Raw genomic sequence first — 18,604 nt, 5'->3', positions numbered from 1 at the left:
TATGTCTTTCTGCATACTGCAAACTCACCTCTGCTCCCAGGAGAGCAGTGGAAGGCAGCACATCCCATCGCTGCATTCAGCAGCCCCTCACCCGCTCATCCATCCAGTGCTCCAGTGGCCAAACACACAGCAATTCTGTGGCACAGGCACCCTACAACCTCCCGTGTGTGCTGGTGTCCCAACCCAAGCCACTTTCAGTAAGTAACTCCTTTTGCAAAGCAGCTCATCAACTTCTTGCACAGGGCTCAGATTCATGCTCCTTGTACCCTAAAACAGCTTCAGCTGCTGTTAATTCCCATGAAAATCCCCGCCCATTGTCCCCACAAGCTCACGTTGTTCTTGCATCTCTTGCTTGCCCCAGCGCTGCTGTCTTTGTTGAGAGACAACTATCAAGGCAGGTTAAGTGCTGAGCAATAACTGGGCAGGATGAATGAATGAGAGGACCAGCTGACAGCATGCAATTAGTTAATGGGCTGCAGGGCCCTCAGACCAATCTCATCAAGTGACTGTGAGCTGCAGAAGGAATGACAACAGGCCAAGAAAGGGGAATCAAAGGATGAAAACAAGGAGGGAGGAAGGGGGGAATTAAAGCACACACACAAAAAAATTCTAAACCCCAGAGAGAAGATATAACCCACACAAGCATAACGCTTCCCTAAAGACCCAAAAGACTCAATGTTCCTGCTCAGAGGAGAAAAACAAAATCCCTGTATCTATCTCCACACCCTTCCAATACAGAATGATGTCAAATCAATTTACTGCCTTATCCTTGCACAATTAATCAAGCCTCCTCCATTGCTCAACCTTCAGTAGAGCTACGCATAGTGTCACAAGCAGCATAAAGAGAGAACTGCATAGCAGGAGATGAAAGCAGCTGCTCAGATTTATGCTGCTTGTGATTAGTAAGAGATGGGTGGCTCCTGGCCAAAGCAGCTCATAGTCACAAGACTTGTAACCACACAGAGTTGCGTAAGGCACGCGAGATTCCTTGCAAACATTCTCTGTTTTGTATGGAAAAAGTCAGCAGTGATTACGGATGGAGCTCACAGACGTGGCTGATGGAAAGAGCCCTTGAATGAGGCAGAGGATATTAGTAGTCCAAGCCTGGGCACTGCCATGTGAAATGAGGCTTTTCAGTCTGATCAGTTTCTGAAACCAGCATTCTACAAGCAGAAAGCAGTGCTGTGCCTGGCTGGCTCAAGGGGACATCAGCACTTGATGGGGTCCCAGAGTGGTGCACCCACTCTACTGCTGGGGACGGTACACCAGGAGTTGGCTGAGTGGGTGGGGGTGTTCACCTGAGCTGCACCACCCCTGTTCCCTCCCCAAAAAAGTATTCAAATCCCTTATCTGTGACTCCTGGGAGGATCTCTAAAGAGATGTTGTACTCTTGGATGCTGGCAAGTGGAAGGCAATTTGTGTTTCATCACCACCCCCGTGGCAGCAGCCACCCAACCAACTTACTCTTTGGGGGGAGTCAAGTCGTCAGGTCGGGTCTCAAAGAACTGCAGAACCTCCTCACACTGGGAGATGTAGGGAGGCAGCTGGATCAGAGCCTGCGGTGAAACAGAGACACTGGTGATGTGAAGCACTGCCACCTGAGCACGGAGCCTCGGAGCACAGGGAGTGGGTCACAGCTCTGTGGAGCACTGTGCTTATGGGAAGGAACAGAACCACCAGCAACGGTGACTGCAAAAAGGGAAATAGATGTGCAACTGGAGATCTGAAATCACCCCAAAGCAGATGTTTGACTCTCCATGTGCTGTCACAGCAGACTTGCAAAAGGAGTGAGGGCAAACACAATCTGTATCAGAGACAAAGCCACATCTGCAAAGCCCTGGGGTTACTGCACAGATCAGATGTGGCTCCATCCTGACCTAATTGCTGGCCTCCAAAAGCCTTCCAGCCATTCGGCATACAGTCACTCACTGCCAGCACAGCAGACGGTCAGACCACTAATCACAGCCCCTCTGCAAACAAGATCATGTGAGAGAGACAGGAGAGAGAAAACCACTCACTCCATGGCTTTTGTGTGCAGAAGACGGCTATTTGAAGAGCAGGATCTGCATGGATGCCATTCCCATGAGGGTACCACTCCCCAGCACCAAGCATCCCGTGATCAAGACATCTTCCTGTGCCAAAATTCCCCTGATTCTGCAATGTGGAGAAGGCTCCACACCCTCTGATAGCAGGGGATGATCACAGAAAACATCTTATGATGGGAGGGCAGAAGACAAGACTCAGCTCAGTTCATTTTTCAAGACGTCAGGATGCAACTGGCCAATGGACCACTGCAGCTGTGGCCACAAACGCAAGATCATGATTCACATGATGTCTGTCCCACTTCTGGCTTTGCCACCAAAAAGACAGAATTGACGAGGACCATCAGCACATGACTTTGTGTTGGAATCACAGCAAGTCAATGTTGTTATTTATTGAAGACAAATACACCTCCCTGCATCGGAATCCATTTGCCAGGGCTCTCCAGAGACTGAAGATACCCCATTTCTCTACCAGGGGACAGCAAGAAAGCAAAATCTTTCCTAAGCAGTTTCCTCTGGGAACCCGTTCACAACAGATTTGCTTAGCCCTCAACTCAGCAGGCCAGGGCAGATTCTGCATTTTTGCTCTTCGCCAACACGCAATGTGCCCCTGCAACAACCTGAGCAGGGAGAGCATGCCGGGACTGCGGGTCCAAGTTCTGCAGCACAACGTGCCCTGGAGAAGCTGTCTTTGCTTATACTGACCCTATGCTCATCTCACGGCTCTGCAGCTCTTTGGTTCCACGCCCACCTTTGAGCTCAGCAGCAGCTTTATGGTTAATGGCAGCAACTGGAAGGCCAGATTCGGTGTGTGTTTTTAACTTGGCAATGCATTAATGTGAGGAGCAGAGAGCAGCTCTCTAAGTGGGTCATATAACATCAGCCATTATGTTCCAGTTGTTAAGTCAAATGGATTCATTGTATTTTATACCATTAATGGCATCATTCTGAAACAGACAGCTGCAGCATCTTTTCACTTAGGGACCTTCTCTTCTCAAAAATTAAATTTACTGTTGTGTGTCTGTGTGGAGCTGGTGTATTTTAATGACTCACATGACAAGGGGCTGGAGCCAAGCAGTGATTTGCACCATCAGCTTCCTGGTGCCACTCTGCTTGGACCTCACAGGTCCAAGCTCACCTTGCATCCTATCTCCATCACTCTGCTGTCATCTGCTGTCCTGGCCCTCCATGATTTTTCACTTGACAGATGTCAAGACCCCTTCACTAATTCACCTTTATCCTTGTACTTGCTCCTGCAGCCACAACAACTTTCTTCTAGGTCTGGCTGAGTCCTCAGACCCACAGTTCCTCTCGTCATGCAAAGTCACCACCATGCCTCCCACTCCTATGGAACATGACAAGCATTTCACTGTTTCCCCATCTTCTCCTTCAGGCTTTGCAGTCTTTGTATATGCTTCCAACAGTATTCATAACGGATTTTGGAAGCACCAATCCCACTTCCGGACCATCTCATGTCTGCTCTAAGTGTCAGTGCCCTTCTTTGACATGGTGAGACGTGGTATGATTTATGTGAAATAATTTTTTGTGGACTTAAAAACAACCCTAATACTATAATCTGCTTTATACCTTAGCACAGACTTGTATGTGGATGAAATTGTCTCAGCCTTACTGGAAAAAGATGACAATCAGCTGTCTCTTGCCTCTACATGACCATTGGGTGGGTTTTTGTCACCAAAAAGGTTTGATGGTGAGAGAGAGAGCGCACCCTCCACATTCTCCCAGTAGTGGAACATCATTATATACTATCAGAAGGACAGGACTGAGCCTGATCAAGGTGGCTTCATCTTTGGTCAATGCTAGAAATCCTCCCTTACCTTGCAGTACTCATCAATAGGTATCAGGCGCTTCACTGCAACATCGCGGATGTGACTCCGGCGGAAGAGGATCTTCCCTGAAATAGGAGAGACAAAAGAAAAGAGCAGGTCAATGCAGTGCTTGGGGACGGTCTCTTCTTAAATCACTCCATCAGGACCTTTTTCTCGTGCATCTCACAAAAAGCACCATACCTACACCGTGTTCCTTCCCGTGCATTACATCCCATATTAGAACAAAATACATTTAAAATGGCAAGCGTGTTTAAGTAGAGAGAAGAGGAACCAATTAGCAGCAAAGCGCACGCCCATCTCCCCTCACCAGCGTGGCAATGAAGGAGGAGCATGTGCCTGATACCTTACTGCCTGCTGGCAAGCACAGCGTAGACAAGTCCACTGACAAACTCCAGCCAGCCAGAGAGGTGGACATCTCTGCAACAGAGACATCCATCCCCCACTGCTGGCCACAGGCTCTGAGTTCACTCACAGCACCTGGCTCCAGCGTGGGCAGCTGCCAAGCCAGGGGTTCTCCCCGTGCAGCTCCGGTGTCGAATCGGTCCTTGAAGCCGCGGTGTCGGGACTGCAGCCCTGAGTCAGACCTATAGGATTTTCCTTCCTGTCTGGGGTTTATTTTTGTTCTCCATTAATGGGATCCTCTTGCCACTCCACTTCCTCCCCTCTTGCTTGCGGTATGGCCCTGTTTCCTTTGAAGTCTAATGAGTCCTAAGTGCTTCAAGCTGCTCTCACAGAGAACAGCTTCTCTGGCTTTTAATGAGACAAAAGCCATTAGCGGGCAGTGAAACAGATACATACAGAGACTCCGTGATCAAAAGCACTGATGCGTGGTAGGATTTCAGACTTTCAGTACTCCATGAACCTACGCTGCCACTTTTGCAATAGAATAACATGAAAAAATTGTGACTTGGGAGGGAGTTATAAAGTTCCCACAAGTTCCTTCTGACATCTCCTCTATGTTTCTTTTTGTCCCTACAGGAGTTTCAGATCCCACCACCAAACCCACAGTGTACAACTGATGTGTCTGTCCACGCAGCCCCTTCCCTTATCAAGGAGGTACCACTGGGTAAATCAGAAGCCAAACAACAGCACAACATCACAAAATGGGAAAGAACTCCAAAAAGTCACTGAGCCCTTCCCTGTGCTGCAGCTCCCCTCAGCCCCTCCAGCAAGTACTCCCAGGAGCTGTGGCAGCACTGGAACCAGGGCTGGATGCTACCAAGGTGCCTGTGAACAGGATGGGTTAAAATGGTCCCATGCCTATCAAAGCTTTAATACCTTCCACTACTGCCTGACTCCAGCGTGCATGATTTGTGCAGCCTGCCAACATGTTTTTTAAGCAGAGAGGAACCAAAACAACCTTTCAGCCTGCACAGAGCATGAATCAGAACATTACAGGAAAGCCAAATCTCCTATTAGGCTCAGTTAATGCAGAATGCCTTGAAGACTGGGCTCTCAAAGGGAGCACACAGCAATCACACTCAGTGCTAGCTCTGTGCTTGTACTTAAGTGAAACGCAAAGGATCAGACTGCTCATATCAGCATTGCTCCTCATTTATGTTCCACCGACAGCACAGGGCTGAGACATTCATAGTGGAAATACTCTCGTCTGAAATGCATTCCATCTTGCAGCCCGCCACAGCCAAGTCTGGCAACCTTTGCAATACAGTGGAAAATAAAAATCCCCCTCTATCTGATCTGTCTTTTAGAAGGCTGAATAGTCTGGGAACATTAGTTGTCTGGAAAGACCGGGAAAGAAAGGGAGCCACAACCAGGCCGGACATCCTTCCTTTGATAGCAATGATTTTCCATCAGAAAAGCAAATGTTCAACAGTTTTGTCATCTGCAGTCATGGTGCATTTGCTGCACATATTTCTATTTGAATGACTGATGGTTTTTAAAAAGACGAATTGATAGAAATACTTTTGTTGCCAATTGCAAAGAATGGCTCTTTAGTTCTTATGTCTGCCAAAATCACTGATGGGTGTGCATATTATAAATGTCTAAAATAACACACTCTGGGTGTGGGAATATTTAAATGTTTAACAAACAGATGTTAGTGAATAATAATAAAAAGAATATAGTTATGAGGGAATAAATACATCACAACAACTGAAGTGATCTTAAATTAGCCCAGGCACAGAGCATTTGAAACAGCAGGAAAGCCAGCTCGTCGCTTGACTGGCTCTAGATGTAGTATTCTTCAACAATGAAGTTTATTTTCTAACAGAAAGCTGTTTTCCCATCAAAATGCCTAATTAACATAATTATAGGCCCTCCAGTGCTGCCAAATACAGCTGTCTAAATCCTTTACTTGAAAAGCAAGAGAGAGCAGGAAATTACTTCCCTCCTGGGTCAATGAGATGCAGCGTTTTCCTGGGCACACTTTCTATAGACCCTACCCTCAAAATGGGAATAAGAGTGCTGCCACTGGGGCCTTTCACGTGGCTGAAGACCATACAGTGCAAGAGAAGTGCATGGCATTATTCATGTCCTATCTGCATCCCTCCTTGCCGCAGCTCCTGCCCTCAGCCCCAGCACAAGAAGTACAGATGGGACAAAGCAAAGGAAGGCAATTCTGCACATCTCACTGACTGCTGCAGCACACCACCTCTTTAGTCCTGCCACATCTCCAGCCTTAGAAATGATTCCATTTTCCTACTTACCTGCATTTAGTGTTAATGCACGCACAAACAGAGCAAAGACTCTCCCCTTGTTTGTACAAGAAAGGTCGCAGCAGGAAGAAGTGCAGTAAAATACAATGCCCTTCATGCACACAAAGCTGTGAGCAGATTTTTATCACCTGGGAATATGTCGAGCAAGTTGACAGTTAAGGAAGTGTTCTTTCTTCAGTTTCATATACACTTCACTTTGTCTCAGTGAATACATTTGTGAAGTGCTACATTACCTTACTATCACTGTAGTTGCTCTGAAGCATCACACCTGCCTTCTTTGATATGTATTTGCTTCACAGCAGAAGTTAGGTGTCTTGCAAGCATATGTTCTTTAAGAGTAACCTGGCAGCATTATTATTCTTAATTACTATTCTGACTGGAGGAATCTGACTAGTGCAACGCACGCTTTACAGTTAGAAGGAATCAAACTGTAAGGAAAGCTGAAATACAAGCAACTCCTTAGAAATCAAAGCAAATGAAGTCTCTTTTCACTGATTTTCACTGCAGAAGTGGGAGAATGTTCCCTGCCTCCATCTACACCTGGTACCACATTTACACACTTACTGGCTCTTTGCAGCTGTTGAGGAGGACTGAGCGGTGCAGAATGGTTTATTATTGTAGGATTGCTCTGAAGTAACAAGGATTAGTTTCATTTAGAAAGAAGGAAGACACCATAAATATTTACATCAATAAGACATCAAAGACAAAATGAAACTTCACCATAAAAACACTGAAAGTACTCAGTTTTTTATGCCAGGCATTCCCGCACCCACTGGGTGCTTCGTGCATAACATAGAAACAGCTGGGACAAATGAGGGACCTCCATCACAGCATCCCCAGCTGCCCCGTCCCCACAAACACCCCCACGAGGGGCAGCCCTGGGCAGGGAATTCACCAAAGGGGAGAACTACCAAGGGTACCTGATGCCAGCTGCAGGCACTCCTCTTGCTCTTTCCCCTTGCTGTGCCTGACCTCTTCTCCCTCCTGTTCTGACTTGCTGATACAATCTGATCAGCTCTGATGCTCACTTTGTTCCAGTGCTTCCATTTCCTCTTTCCCTGCCCTAAGCTCTCTGGACAGGAGGGAGCCAATAATGTTCTTTGCCGTGCTGGGAGGGAAGCCTGGAAAACCACCGAGAGCTTTGATGCTGCTTTCAGACTCCATCAGGGAGCACAGCTCATGGCCTCCTGGAACACGATGCCCCCTGACTACACAGCTCTGTGTAGGTGTGCTCCTCCTTTCTTCCCCTTTTCTGCAGGGACATTCCTGCCCCTCCAGCACTGCCACTCATTTCCACCTACCATGGCCAGAAGCACCCACTGTCAGGAATTCACCCAACATGATGGATAGGCAGCAAATCCATCCAATGCATCCCTGAAGCCTCGTACATTCCCACAACACAGCCTAGTGATGTGCCTGTCCATTTCCACCTAGCAGTACTGGTAACTGGAGACAGGGCAGCAAAGGGAAGAGCTGAACGCAGCAGATAACATCTTCTGTTACCAATTATATGGCAGTTTCCAAATGTCACTGTCATCAGTTACTGTAAGCTGCTGGCTGGCTGCCCCAAGAGAGCCATACATGTGCCCAGGGATGAAGGGACATGTACAGGTCAACAAAGGATGATGCACAAAAAGGTGGGAGAGGTATCTTCACTTCCAACTAGTTTAAAGCATGAATCTGGTTTCTGCTTGTCTCATGCCATATCCAAGTTAACAGATTTGTAAGTGAGCATCTTCATGCTTTGTCCGATGCTGTGTCTCACCCTAGGGACTTTTCCTGGAAAAACAGCCATGCCGCTGGCACGGTTTCTGTCAAACCTCTCCTTAAGGCTTTCCTTTCCTGCAATCTCAGCACTCCATTTCCCCACAAAACCCCATTACAAGAGAGCTTCAATGACACAGGGCAGCCAGGACACAGGGGGACAACCTGCTGCCTCTTACTCCCCACCCGCAGGAAACTCACAGGAGCAGAGGTTGCCCCTCTGCATTTAAGCTGCACATCACTGGGCTGAGCACTCTGACAGCATAACACAGCATAACACAGAAATAACACTGTTGGGCCATTCTGTACCAGCTGGACAGGAGCAGGAGGATGCTGGGAAGACACGAGCTCTGCTCACAAAAACCCTCTGGAGTCAGAAAGTTTCTGCTCTCCTAGGACTGGCAAAAAAAAACCACAACTCTTTGTGGATAATCAAAATCACTTTATCTGATGGACTGAGAGCAAAGGGCGCTGCAGAAGCTCAGAAGAGGGCTGGGGAGTGATGATTCATCAGGGACTGCACAGTGTCAGACACAGCTGGGCAAAGGGTTGATAAGGATGTGGGTCTCCACATGGTAAGAGACAGAGCAGGCAGCTCATCAGAGGGATCCATCTCCCTAAGCAAAAAGGTAGGGAACAAGGGCTGCTCCCGTCCATGGGAATTCTTCAGGCAAAGGGGGCAGAAGCAAAGAGCAGAAGAATTTCATAGCAAATAGTTGAGGATCTTCTTAAGCCAGAGGCTATTAGTGGATCTCAAGCAAGCTGGAGGGGCAGGGAACCTTAAAGCCTTCACCCTGCTGATCACAGCCACGAGAGAAGTCAGAGATTTGGAGACTGGAAAAACGTCTGCGCCTTTTTGCTTTGCCCTGAAGGACTCCCTCCGCCCCACTGCTTCGGAAAGAATTCACGTCTCTGCACCTTTCAAATCACATCCAGATTTTCCCTGGCACAGGTTCCAAACTCACTTCAAAGAAAAAAACAGGAGGGAAAAAAAAAAGGCAGCCCCAAATGTATACATAATTAGTCCCAGCCCATGGAGCAGGCAGTGATGTGGGCTATTCCCAGGATGGATGGGGAAGCAGGTGTGGGAGACAGCATTTCCAGGAGCCCTGTACTTAGCATCTGTTTGGCAAAGCCTCAGCAAGAGGGTGAGATGGCCAAAAGAATAGATCTGAAGAGATGACACATCCATGGCAGAAAAGAGAGGGAGGAGCACCTGAGGCTCCTTTGGGTACACGAAGAAGGATTTTGGTATGCAATAAAACAGTAAAGCTCTTCAGGGTACTACTGGATGGGCTTGATGGTGCTTTTTCTTTCCCATCCAGCTCTGCAGCAAACCTCAGTATTTTGGTTTTCATGCTCTCTGTTACTTGCAGGACAGCAAAGGCCTCATTATCCTTCCAGTGAAGGAAAAAAAAAAAAAAAAGAAAAAAGATCTCTGATAAGAAAAATGGTTGAAAGGAACAAAAAGGAGGAGGAAAGGCAGCCCCCTCCTTGTGAATTCTGGCTATTCCATCAGACTCAGCAGCTATTCTTCATGAAAAAGAGAATGAAACTGCATAGAAAGATGCCTCAAAATCTTGAAAGCACTACTGGAAACCATGAGCATAGGAGCCTACCAAGAGATGCAAGAGTTCCCTGAATCAACCTGCTTCCAAAGGCACTGAACCTTAGGGTCTGCAGAGCCATATAAAGGAGAAAAGCACAGAATCATAGAATTGCAGGGGTTGGAAGGGACCTCAAAAGATCATCGAGTCCAACAACCCTGCTAAAGCACAAGACAGTTTGCTAAACACAGCTCAAAGGTCAGAAACAGAGCAACTGCTTCCCCACCGGACTCTGTTTTGGGTAACACTGCAGATCAGCAGGATCAACTGAAACCCTATAGAAAAGACAGCTATACAGATTGCGGGCTGCAAATCAGCCTGGGATTGTCCACACAACAGTGCAGTGGCAGAAATGCCCATCTAGCTAGAACAGAAAACTGTATTTAAGATATCTGCCCCCCCTGCAGCTCTGAGCAGATGCAGTGGAACTGGGGAAAGTCAGGTACCATAGCTGGACATGGGATGAGATGTCTTCCATCTCCTTCATAAGGCCTTTTGGGGAGCTGTTAAAAACCTCACAGCTGTCCTGGGAGAAAAGCCCTGAAAGATATGGGTAGCAGTAACAGCTGTGCCAAAGAGGTTAGTAGGCTGGGAAGAGAGTAGAAAGGAGGCATCCTTCTGCTTTTTAAAATGATCCCTCCAAGTCCTCCTTCCTCTCCTTCTCTCTTGGGAGTTTGCTATTGTCCGTAGCTAAAGCTTCCTAAAAAGCAATTTTACAGCCAAAGTGAGCTCAGCCTCAGGCAAACCCTCCTTGCCTGATTCACGTTTCCAGCAAAGCAAGCTGGCCAGGATCAGCTCCAGGCCACTTGGGCTGTATGGTGTTTGGAAGACTCTGCTTTCCTTATAAAAGCTGTTTCCTGAAAGATCTGGCGCAGCCCTTACACAACTGGCCCAACTGAGCTCATTTGTTTTCTTAGTTCATTCTTTCCTGGGGTCTCCATCCCCCCATCTCCCCAGCCAGCAAACACGTAACCCTTAGCGGGAAGTCCTGCAGGCGGGGCAGATCCTGCAGGCACAGCATCCCCTGGGGCCTTCATTCCTTCATTCCCACCAGCGGCTCCTGGCTCTGCCCCAGGGACCACAGGCGATTCCATGCATGGGCTGGGTGCAGCCAGCACTGTTTCAAAGGGCCGTCCTCAGCACCACACGATGCTGGGCAGGCTGTGCCAGTGACTCAAAGCCAGCAGAAGTAGCCAAGAGTCCACTTCAGATTCCCCTATATGGCAGCAGAGGCTTTCCAGGCACAGTGCTGCAGCTGCAGAGAGGCTGAACCCGACCCAACCAAGCTATGCTATGGAGGAGCGTGGTGCTTACACCTGGGAAGGGACAACCCTGGCCCCGAACTCCTCAAACACTGCAATTCATTCCACTCCCCTTCAGAGAACCCGGCTTTATGGCTTTGTTTCCAAAGAGCTGAGTGGGCTGAAGGACTTGGCACTTACAAAAATGTTTTCTGATACACTTCAAAAGTCCCAAAGTATCTAGAAATTTCCAAGAAGCAAATCCTCGAAACCAATAGCAGTAGTGAAACAAAGTGACACAGCGCAAACAGAGTTCCTCTGGGCTGGATGTTGTAACTACAGAGCAGTCACGGAGATCCCTTCCCGTTCCAGGAAAGCAGCCTGATGAACAAACCCAGATGGCATCTCCTCGTATCGTGGGGGTGACCCTGAGTTTGGGAGGTTGAGGGCTTTGCCAGGAAAGCCAGAGCTGCATGGAGCGCAGCGTCACAGGAGACACTGGAGAACGTCAGTGGCCGCAGTGTCTAACATTGCTCTACAACCATCTCCCAGGCAGCAGCACACTTTTAGTAAGCCTCTGGAGCCAAATCTCCACTCTTAATGAAATTCAGATGCTAAAAATGTTGCTCAAAATGGGACTGGAAGAAAACTACAGTACTCCCAGAAGCTGAACAAAAACCTCCAAGTCTGAGCACATGAGAGCAGCATTCTGCAGAAAAAGAGACCCAGGGCTGTGCAACAAGTTCACTCAGAGGGCAGCACCCCTTGCACAGACAGGTGAAGTCCTGGCTCTGCTGCAAGCAACAAAACTCACCAATGCTCCAAACAGGGAAGCTGTATTACTTAATCCTGTTGCAAAAAGGGGACTGGAGCAAAAGGGCAAACACTTCCAAAGAAGAAATATACAAGCTCCTACAGAGCACGATCATCTTAACTTCCCCAATTTCTTTATCCCACAACACTCAGGCTTTATTCTTCCAGCAACTTCAACACCCTTCTTCCTCCAATGGAAACCACAGCCTCTCAGCAAAGGAAAACTATTTCAACACAAAGAAGAAGAAACAAATATTGATGAGCATGCTGTGAAAAGCAGGGCTCCAATCAGGCCTCCTGAGCCCAACACTAGCTTCCAAAAATAGCAGTATTTTGGTGAGAATTTGTAAGTACAGCTTAGCCAAACATTAAGTCCAATTTTTCCAAGTTAGGCCCTTTGGCAGTTTAGTTTGCTGGCAGGAGTAGCGGTGCAGCAAGGGCTCTTCCATGTCAGGTGTGCTTTGCTGATGTTACAGCTCAAGGACAAGCCAGAATCACTAATCTCCCCATGGGAAATCCAGACAAGATTCCCTTACTCAGAGTAGTGTATAAATGATTTTCTCTGTGCCAGACAGAGAAAACTAAACCCCACTGAATGCCTTTGTGTTTCTTGAAAAGCCAGGAGGCAGAACACAGTACAAAGGGCTACATTAAATGAGCTTGACAGTCACTGGAAGTGATTATGGTACCGTGACATTTCTAAATATGCCCATTAGCTACTTGTGGAAGGGGGAAGGACAACTCTGTGGTCAAACCCATTAGTTATGGGTACACAAAAGACTCCCAGGATGCCCTCAGTTCAGATATTTTTGCATGGCACATTATGGCTCTTTTCCCCCCCCATAACATCAGCCTCAAAGAGCAGCCACAAGCAATCCCCTGCACCACAAAGTCTGAAACGGGCCATTGCATCTGTTACTTGGGCACACAAATCCTCAGCAGCGCACTGGGCTGCAGGGCACATGTCATGTCACAGAAATCCTTTCTTTGAGCAACCCCAAACATCATGGGAGGAAGCTGAAGCTGTCAACCAGTTTGATTTAATACGTAGAATTCAATTGTCATTTCATCCCTCTGGATAGCCCTTCGAATTAGAGGGGACAGGAAATACTCAAAGCAAATGAGTGGTTCCTGGGGAGCCTCACACTGCACTCAGCCCTGTGTCGTGCCCCTCCTGCAAACTGCTGTGGGACTGCTCCTAGCAGAAGCTGCACAAGAGGCTAATGTCACCCAATAATGCTTACTGGAGAGAGAGGGAAGGGGTTTAACACCCACTGCTCACACAGGTTTGCTTGTTTGTTTGTTATAATGGGCAACACTCACAGTCATGCCAAAGCCAGCGTGATTTTTGCAGGAACGTACTCTCCTACCTGGCAGAAAGGGGATGATCCTTTGTTTGGGATCCTTCTGCCCTCCTTCCATTGGAAACTTATCCAGCATTTGCATCTAGAAAAAGAAATGCAAGAAAGGTGATTAAAGTCAGTAATTTGCACACAGTTCAAAGCCTTGCTCCCCAGGAGGAGGTTAAGACTGTTCTCCAAAACAAGTGTCCTGAGACATTGTACAAAACACAATCAGCCAGGGTGATGCACAAGACTTTACCACTATTTGTATTTTCAAGTCACTTCTTACCACTGCTGCCCTCACCACCATTGTTTGGCTCAGCATGGGTGACTACACCTGCATTTCTGCAACTACTATAATACCAATGGATCTCAGCCATTAGGGCTGAGAAGCTCCTCAAAATAGGTGTATTTTAAGCTTATCAACTCAAACATAGCACAGCACTGACAGAGCTCCTGGGCTATGGCTGGCTTGGAATCAGAGCATAAACTCCTGTTTGCCCAAAAGACCATAAAGTAATACATCAACTTTGGAGAACACTTTGTGCTACACAATTTTTAGAGATAGGTTTAAAAGAATCCAAGCACTGAACAAACAATTTCCTGATTGAATGCAACTGCACAGAGAAGGGACTCAGTAAGCTCAATCAGCAAAAGGAGGTGACAGACAACACCCACTGTTGTTGGTGTCCATTTGGCATTTGCCCTGGTGCTTCAAGGGCATGCACACAACACCCTTGCAGTTGTCATGGAACTTAACACGCAGCAGGATCTACATCTGCAGCACTTCCCTTGCTGGAAAACACCATTTGGATTGGATTTTGCACTTAACAGATTGGATGTTAGGAAAAATTTCTTCTCAGAAAGAGTGGTAATGTATTGGAATGGGCTGCCTAGGAAGGTGGTTGAACCACTGTTCCTGGAAGTGCTCAAGAAATGAGGAGATGTGGCACTGAAGGACGTGGGTGAGTGGGCATGGTGGGGATGGGCTGGTGGTTTGATGAGACTGTCTTAGAGGTCCTTCCCAATCTTAATGATTCTATGTTGATCCATCCATCCTGCAGTTCCACTACTCTCTGCTTTGGAAGGAATGGGACGGAGATGCAAGTTCTCCCTTGCTTTCTCTGGGGCATGGATCTGAGCACTCTCTCCCATCACCTGCAGAGCACCCTGGTTCCCAGAGTACCCAAAGTTGGTTTTACCCTCTCCTGTTGAACCTACTGCATTCCGCATAAATATCTAAACAGCTACGGAAGCATTATAGACAATCTGCCCAGGAACTGCCCTAAGCATCTACAAAGCCAATACACTTATTCTCCTTTGGCACAATTAATATTTAAAGCAAAGAGGAAACAACACAACCAGGGAGACAATCATCCATTCCATGGCACCCCCATGAGAAACATCTGTGGGCAGCCCTGGAGGGAGTGCAGCACTGAGCAGACAGACAGACAAGCTATGCTCCCTTGTACCCGCTGTATAAAGTACTGTAACAATGCAACTGAGCCTCTTTTGTCCATACAGCACCTCAGCTCTGGCATGTGCAAAACCTGAATACTTTATTTCTTGGATCTCAAATGCACCAGGATAAAATTCTTGAGGTTTGGTGAAGAAGGGGCAGAAGGAAGGAGGTGCTTTTCCTACATGTGATTAAAAAAAAAAAAAGTCCCCAAACATAACAGGAAAACCAAAAAAAGCTGTCGAATATTCTCTTCAAAATGAAAACAAACCATCTCCAAACCAGGATGACACTGTGCTGTGCTTACAGATTCTTTCCACTATAAACTTTAGTGAGCTTGCAGCAAAGAGCTCCCTGGGCACGTAGTCACCTCCCATTCCTCCACCAACCCTCAAAACAAAGGATGTCCCAACAGCCCTGTCACCCTGTGAGCCCCAGCACTGTGCCACACGGGGTCTGACCGCCCTAACCCTGATCATCCTGTTTGGAACAGCTCCTCAGAGCTTGTGACTGGTGCAGGATGAGCAAAACAAAGCAAGTCACAAATGCTGACATCTGATTGCTGTTAGCAGTGAGATTCCTGAGTCACTGGAAGAGTTCCCCTCCTCTCATTTCTGAGTGCAAGCTGAGGATCTGAACACCAGGAGCCTCCAAGGCAGGACGTGCAGGCCACAGCTTCCCCATGCACACATGCCTGGACAGTGACTTTGGCCAGAGCTGCTCCCAGCCACGTGATCCCACCAAACAACGCCAGAACTCTAGCACGTTAGTTCCCCATTTCCTGCTGCTTCTTGACTAAAGCGCCTTTCACCGTGGCTGCCCAAAGCCTGGGGCTCCCCCCATGCTCTGCACAGCCTGCTAGCTCTGCCCTTGCAATAAGGAAGGAAAAGATACTGCAAGATCCTGCAGCAAAGAAGGAAGAGGATGATGAGGAAGGAGCATGGCAAAGAGGTTGGTACCCCTCATCCCATCCCACCCAGCCCGGCTGCCATATCGCGCAGCTCCATGGAAGGCAGCAGCACATGCTGGTTCATCAGTTTTGCTAGACATCAGCCTGTGGCTGAAGAACAGTTTGAAGCCCACTCCAAAGAAAACAGCCCCAGAGCCTGCTCTAACCAGGCAGGCAGCTTGCATTAGCGATACAAGAGCATGCGTCTGCAGAAATCCAGCCTTGGTCACAAGCTGAGAGTCCTTCCACAGTAGCAGCACACAAAGCAGCAGCAAGGAGATGTAACAGCAATGGAAAAAAAGCTGGCTTCAGGGCTGAGGTGATGCTGGAGTTCTGGAGGAACCCAGTTACAGGTCTCTGTGTTTCAAGGCTCCCTGGGCCATTTCTGGCTCATCCCGTCTCAGCTCATTTTGCAGGACAGGGACGACAGCACACATTGTTCCACCACTCCTGCCCAGCAGTCCTGGAAAAAGGACAGAAGATGGGTAAAAGCACAACAGCCCCACAGGTGCTGGGGGGGGTGCACAGACACACCAGAAGATGAGCAGCAGAAAGTGAGGTAAGCAGCAGGAGGGCCAGGCAGCTCTCTCTGCAGAAAACCCTCCTTCTCAGCCTCAGCAGGGAAACACACTCCAAGCAGACAAGGAATTTTGGAACACAGGCAGTCAGCATGGGGAGACTCCCACAAATCATGTCAGCGGGCAGGGTTTCCATCCAAGCTGCAAATAACAGTGATCACATCACATTCCCAGAAGAGAAAACTCTCCCAGCCAGCCAAGATCCAGGGGGGAGAAGGAAATGGGGCAGAGGAGCAGCACGCAGCTGCAGAGCCCTTAGGAGCACAGCTACCTGTGCGGAGCAGAACAGCACAGGGCCACGAAGCAGTCTTGCTCCCAGCAATGCAGTCAGCCACATCGGGAAGGAAAATGAAGGACAAAAACAATAACCTTATTGTTTCTCCCCCTCTGAGACTATTTAAAAGTATTGGAGACAAAATCTTCAAAACAAAAAATTAGAGCGGGTGCAGCTCAAAGCACTGTGGTGTGTTTTTGCTAGGCAGAAAGTTGAAGTCTCGCACGGCACTCCTCACTGGTTCACTAGCAGTGATGGCTAGGCCGGATGCCAGCTCCCTGTGCCAGCACCACAGCACGGGTGTCCCAGCAGAGCCCCTCCAGGCTCCTCCTGACAGCACATCAGGGCACTGGTTCTCCATTTATTACCCCACACCAATTTGCCTTATCTTATCAGTTCACTGGTTTCCCTATTAACTCAGAACTGTCTGTGCAGCCACAATCCTGGGGCTTCACATTCCCACGCCAGCTTGTGGCTGAGTGGCCCATTAATAGAGCAGGCAGTAAAACGGGCACCCAGGGAGAGCAAGGAGCCCTTCCCCAGCTGCTTGCAGCATCAGCTAGCACACTGCCAGGCAGCTTCTTCATTAACAGGAAACCCATAAGATAACATCCTAATTGAATCATTTATCAGAGCTGCAGGCTGCTGGCAATCCTAGGGGAGGGACAACATACACACTCAGCAGTATTCCCAGGAAGCAGAACATTCAGGATGGGCTTTGCCCAAGTTGGAGCTGCTCATGCAGACAGCGCAATGCCGGAGGGAGGGATGGTTACTGAAGGAGCAGGGCTGCGAGGGTGCTTTCCAGTTCCAGACAGATGCAGAGGAGTCTGCAAACAAGATGAAGCACTGGTAGCTGGTAAGGCACTGTCTGGTGGAAGGAAAAATGTCTGTCAAGGTGGAATGCATTCCCTGATAACAGGGCAGAAGAAGGGGCATGAAATGACTCTTGAAGCAGTGTCTGGCAACTGGTGGGGGTGTGGGATTTGCTGTCTTTGAGTTGCTGTGCCAGCTCCAAGCTTGGGTTTTCTGTTCCTGAGGATTGCATCTCCTGTGGCTCACACCAAGACTGCAGAAGAGAAAGCAAATCTTTGCCAGCTCATGAAGGGATGTTGCGTGCCACTGAACAGCATGATCTAACACCACGGGATGGTGGTGATGAAATGCTCAGACAAGGAGAGCAAACTCTTTCAGTCTTGCATAAGATGAGGACACAATGTGCAAGCTGTGGTTGCGTGGAGAGGGAAATTCCCCCCTTTTCTTATCGGCGGGATTTGCTTTGGCTGCGAGATGGAGGTTCAGAGTTAAATCACATTCCTCCACTTTGGTCCCACAAGGAAGAGCTGACCTAATCCATGCTGCACCAGACACAGCCATGATCCAGAGCAGAGCAGTCAGCTTTTGACAATGTCCCAAGGAAAAAGTTTAGGGGGGAAAAAAAAAAAGAAAAAAAGTTCAACAAAAGTCTTCACAATCCAGTTGGGCAGGGACAGCAATCACAGGAGCCTCTTTGTGAGAGCAACTGCCTCCCAGTGAGAAAAGGCAGCTGGTGAAAAGATGGGCCTCAGCCAAATGTGCTCTCACCCTGCACATTCCCCTCAGCCCCATTCCTTGAGGGAAAGGGAGGCAGCAGGCGGATGGCTGTGTCGTGTGCCCCACTGTCCCCATCGTGGCCAGCTCCAGCCAGAGACATTCATACTTCCTTCACACCTTCTCATCTACCTCTTCCAGCCCCCCAGGATGTGACCCAATCATCCGAAAATACAAGGGGAAAGGACCACAGGCCCAGACACTGCCCACTGTCACAGCAGCACCCACCGGGATGCTCAGAGTGACACAAACCAAAGTCTTCGCAAATGTGCTCCTGGAGATGAGAGCATCCTGGCACCCCGGTGTTTGGGGAACGTCTGCCAAACAGACGACGTGCAAAAGAGAGAACAGCTGGAAGCTTGGGGGCTGCTGGTGTTTGGTCACTTTGTCATGCAATAAGAGACACCTTCCCTTCATCTCCA

At 48.4% G+C, this 18,604-nt stretch overlaps 1 protein-coding gene across 1 annotated transcript in view; it reads right to left on the bottom strand.

The window, feature by feature from the left end:
• The window catches only part of SH3PXD2B (SH3 and PX domains 2B), a 65,202-nt gene that overhangs the window by 23,530 nt on the left and 23,068 nt on the right, over positions 1 to 18,604 (bottom strand). Inside the window, exons 4-6 of the mRNA XM_019620409.2 lie at positions 13,360 to 13,435; positions 3,878 to 3,954; positions 1,465 to 1,556 (exon numbers count right to left, since the gene is read on the bottom strand). Coding sequence (XP_019475954.2) covers positions 1,465 to 1,556; positions 3,878 to 3,954; positions 13,360 to 13,435 — 245 coding nt within the window. The remainder of the gene's footprint in view (positions 1 to 1,464; positions 1,557 to 3,877; positions 3,955 to 13,359; positions 13,436 to 18,604) is intronic.

This window comes from Meleagris gallopavo, chromosome 15 (genome assembly GCF_000146605.3).
Source record: "Meleagris gallopavo isolate NT-WF06-2002-E0010 breed Aviagen turkey brand Nicholas breeding stock chromosome 15, Turkey_5.1, whole genome shotgun sequence".
In the NCBI taxonomy this organism is placed as follows: domain Eukaryota; kingdom Metazoa; phylum Chordata; class Aves; order Galliformes; family Phasianidae; genus Meleagris; species Meleagris gallopavo.
This window is presented reverse-complemented; position numbering and strand designations above follow the sequence as displayed.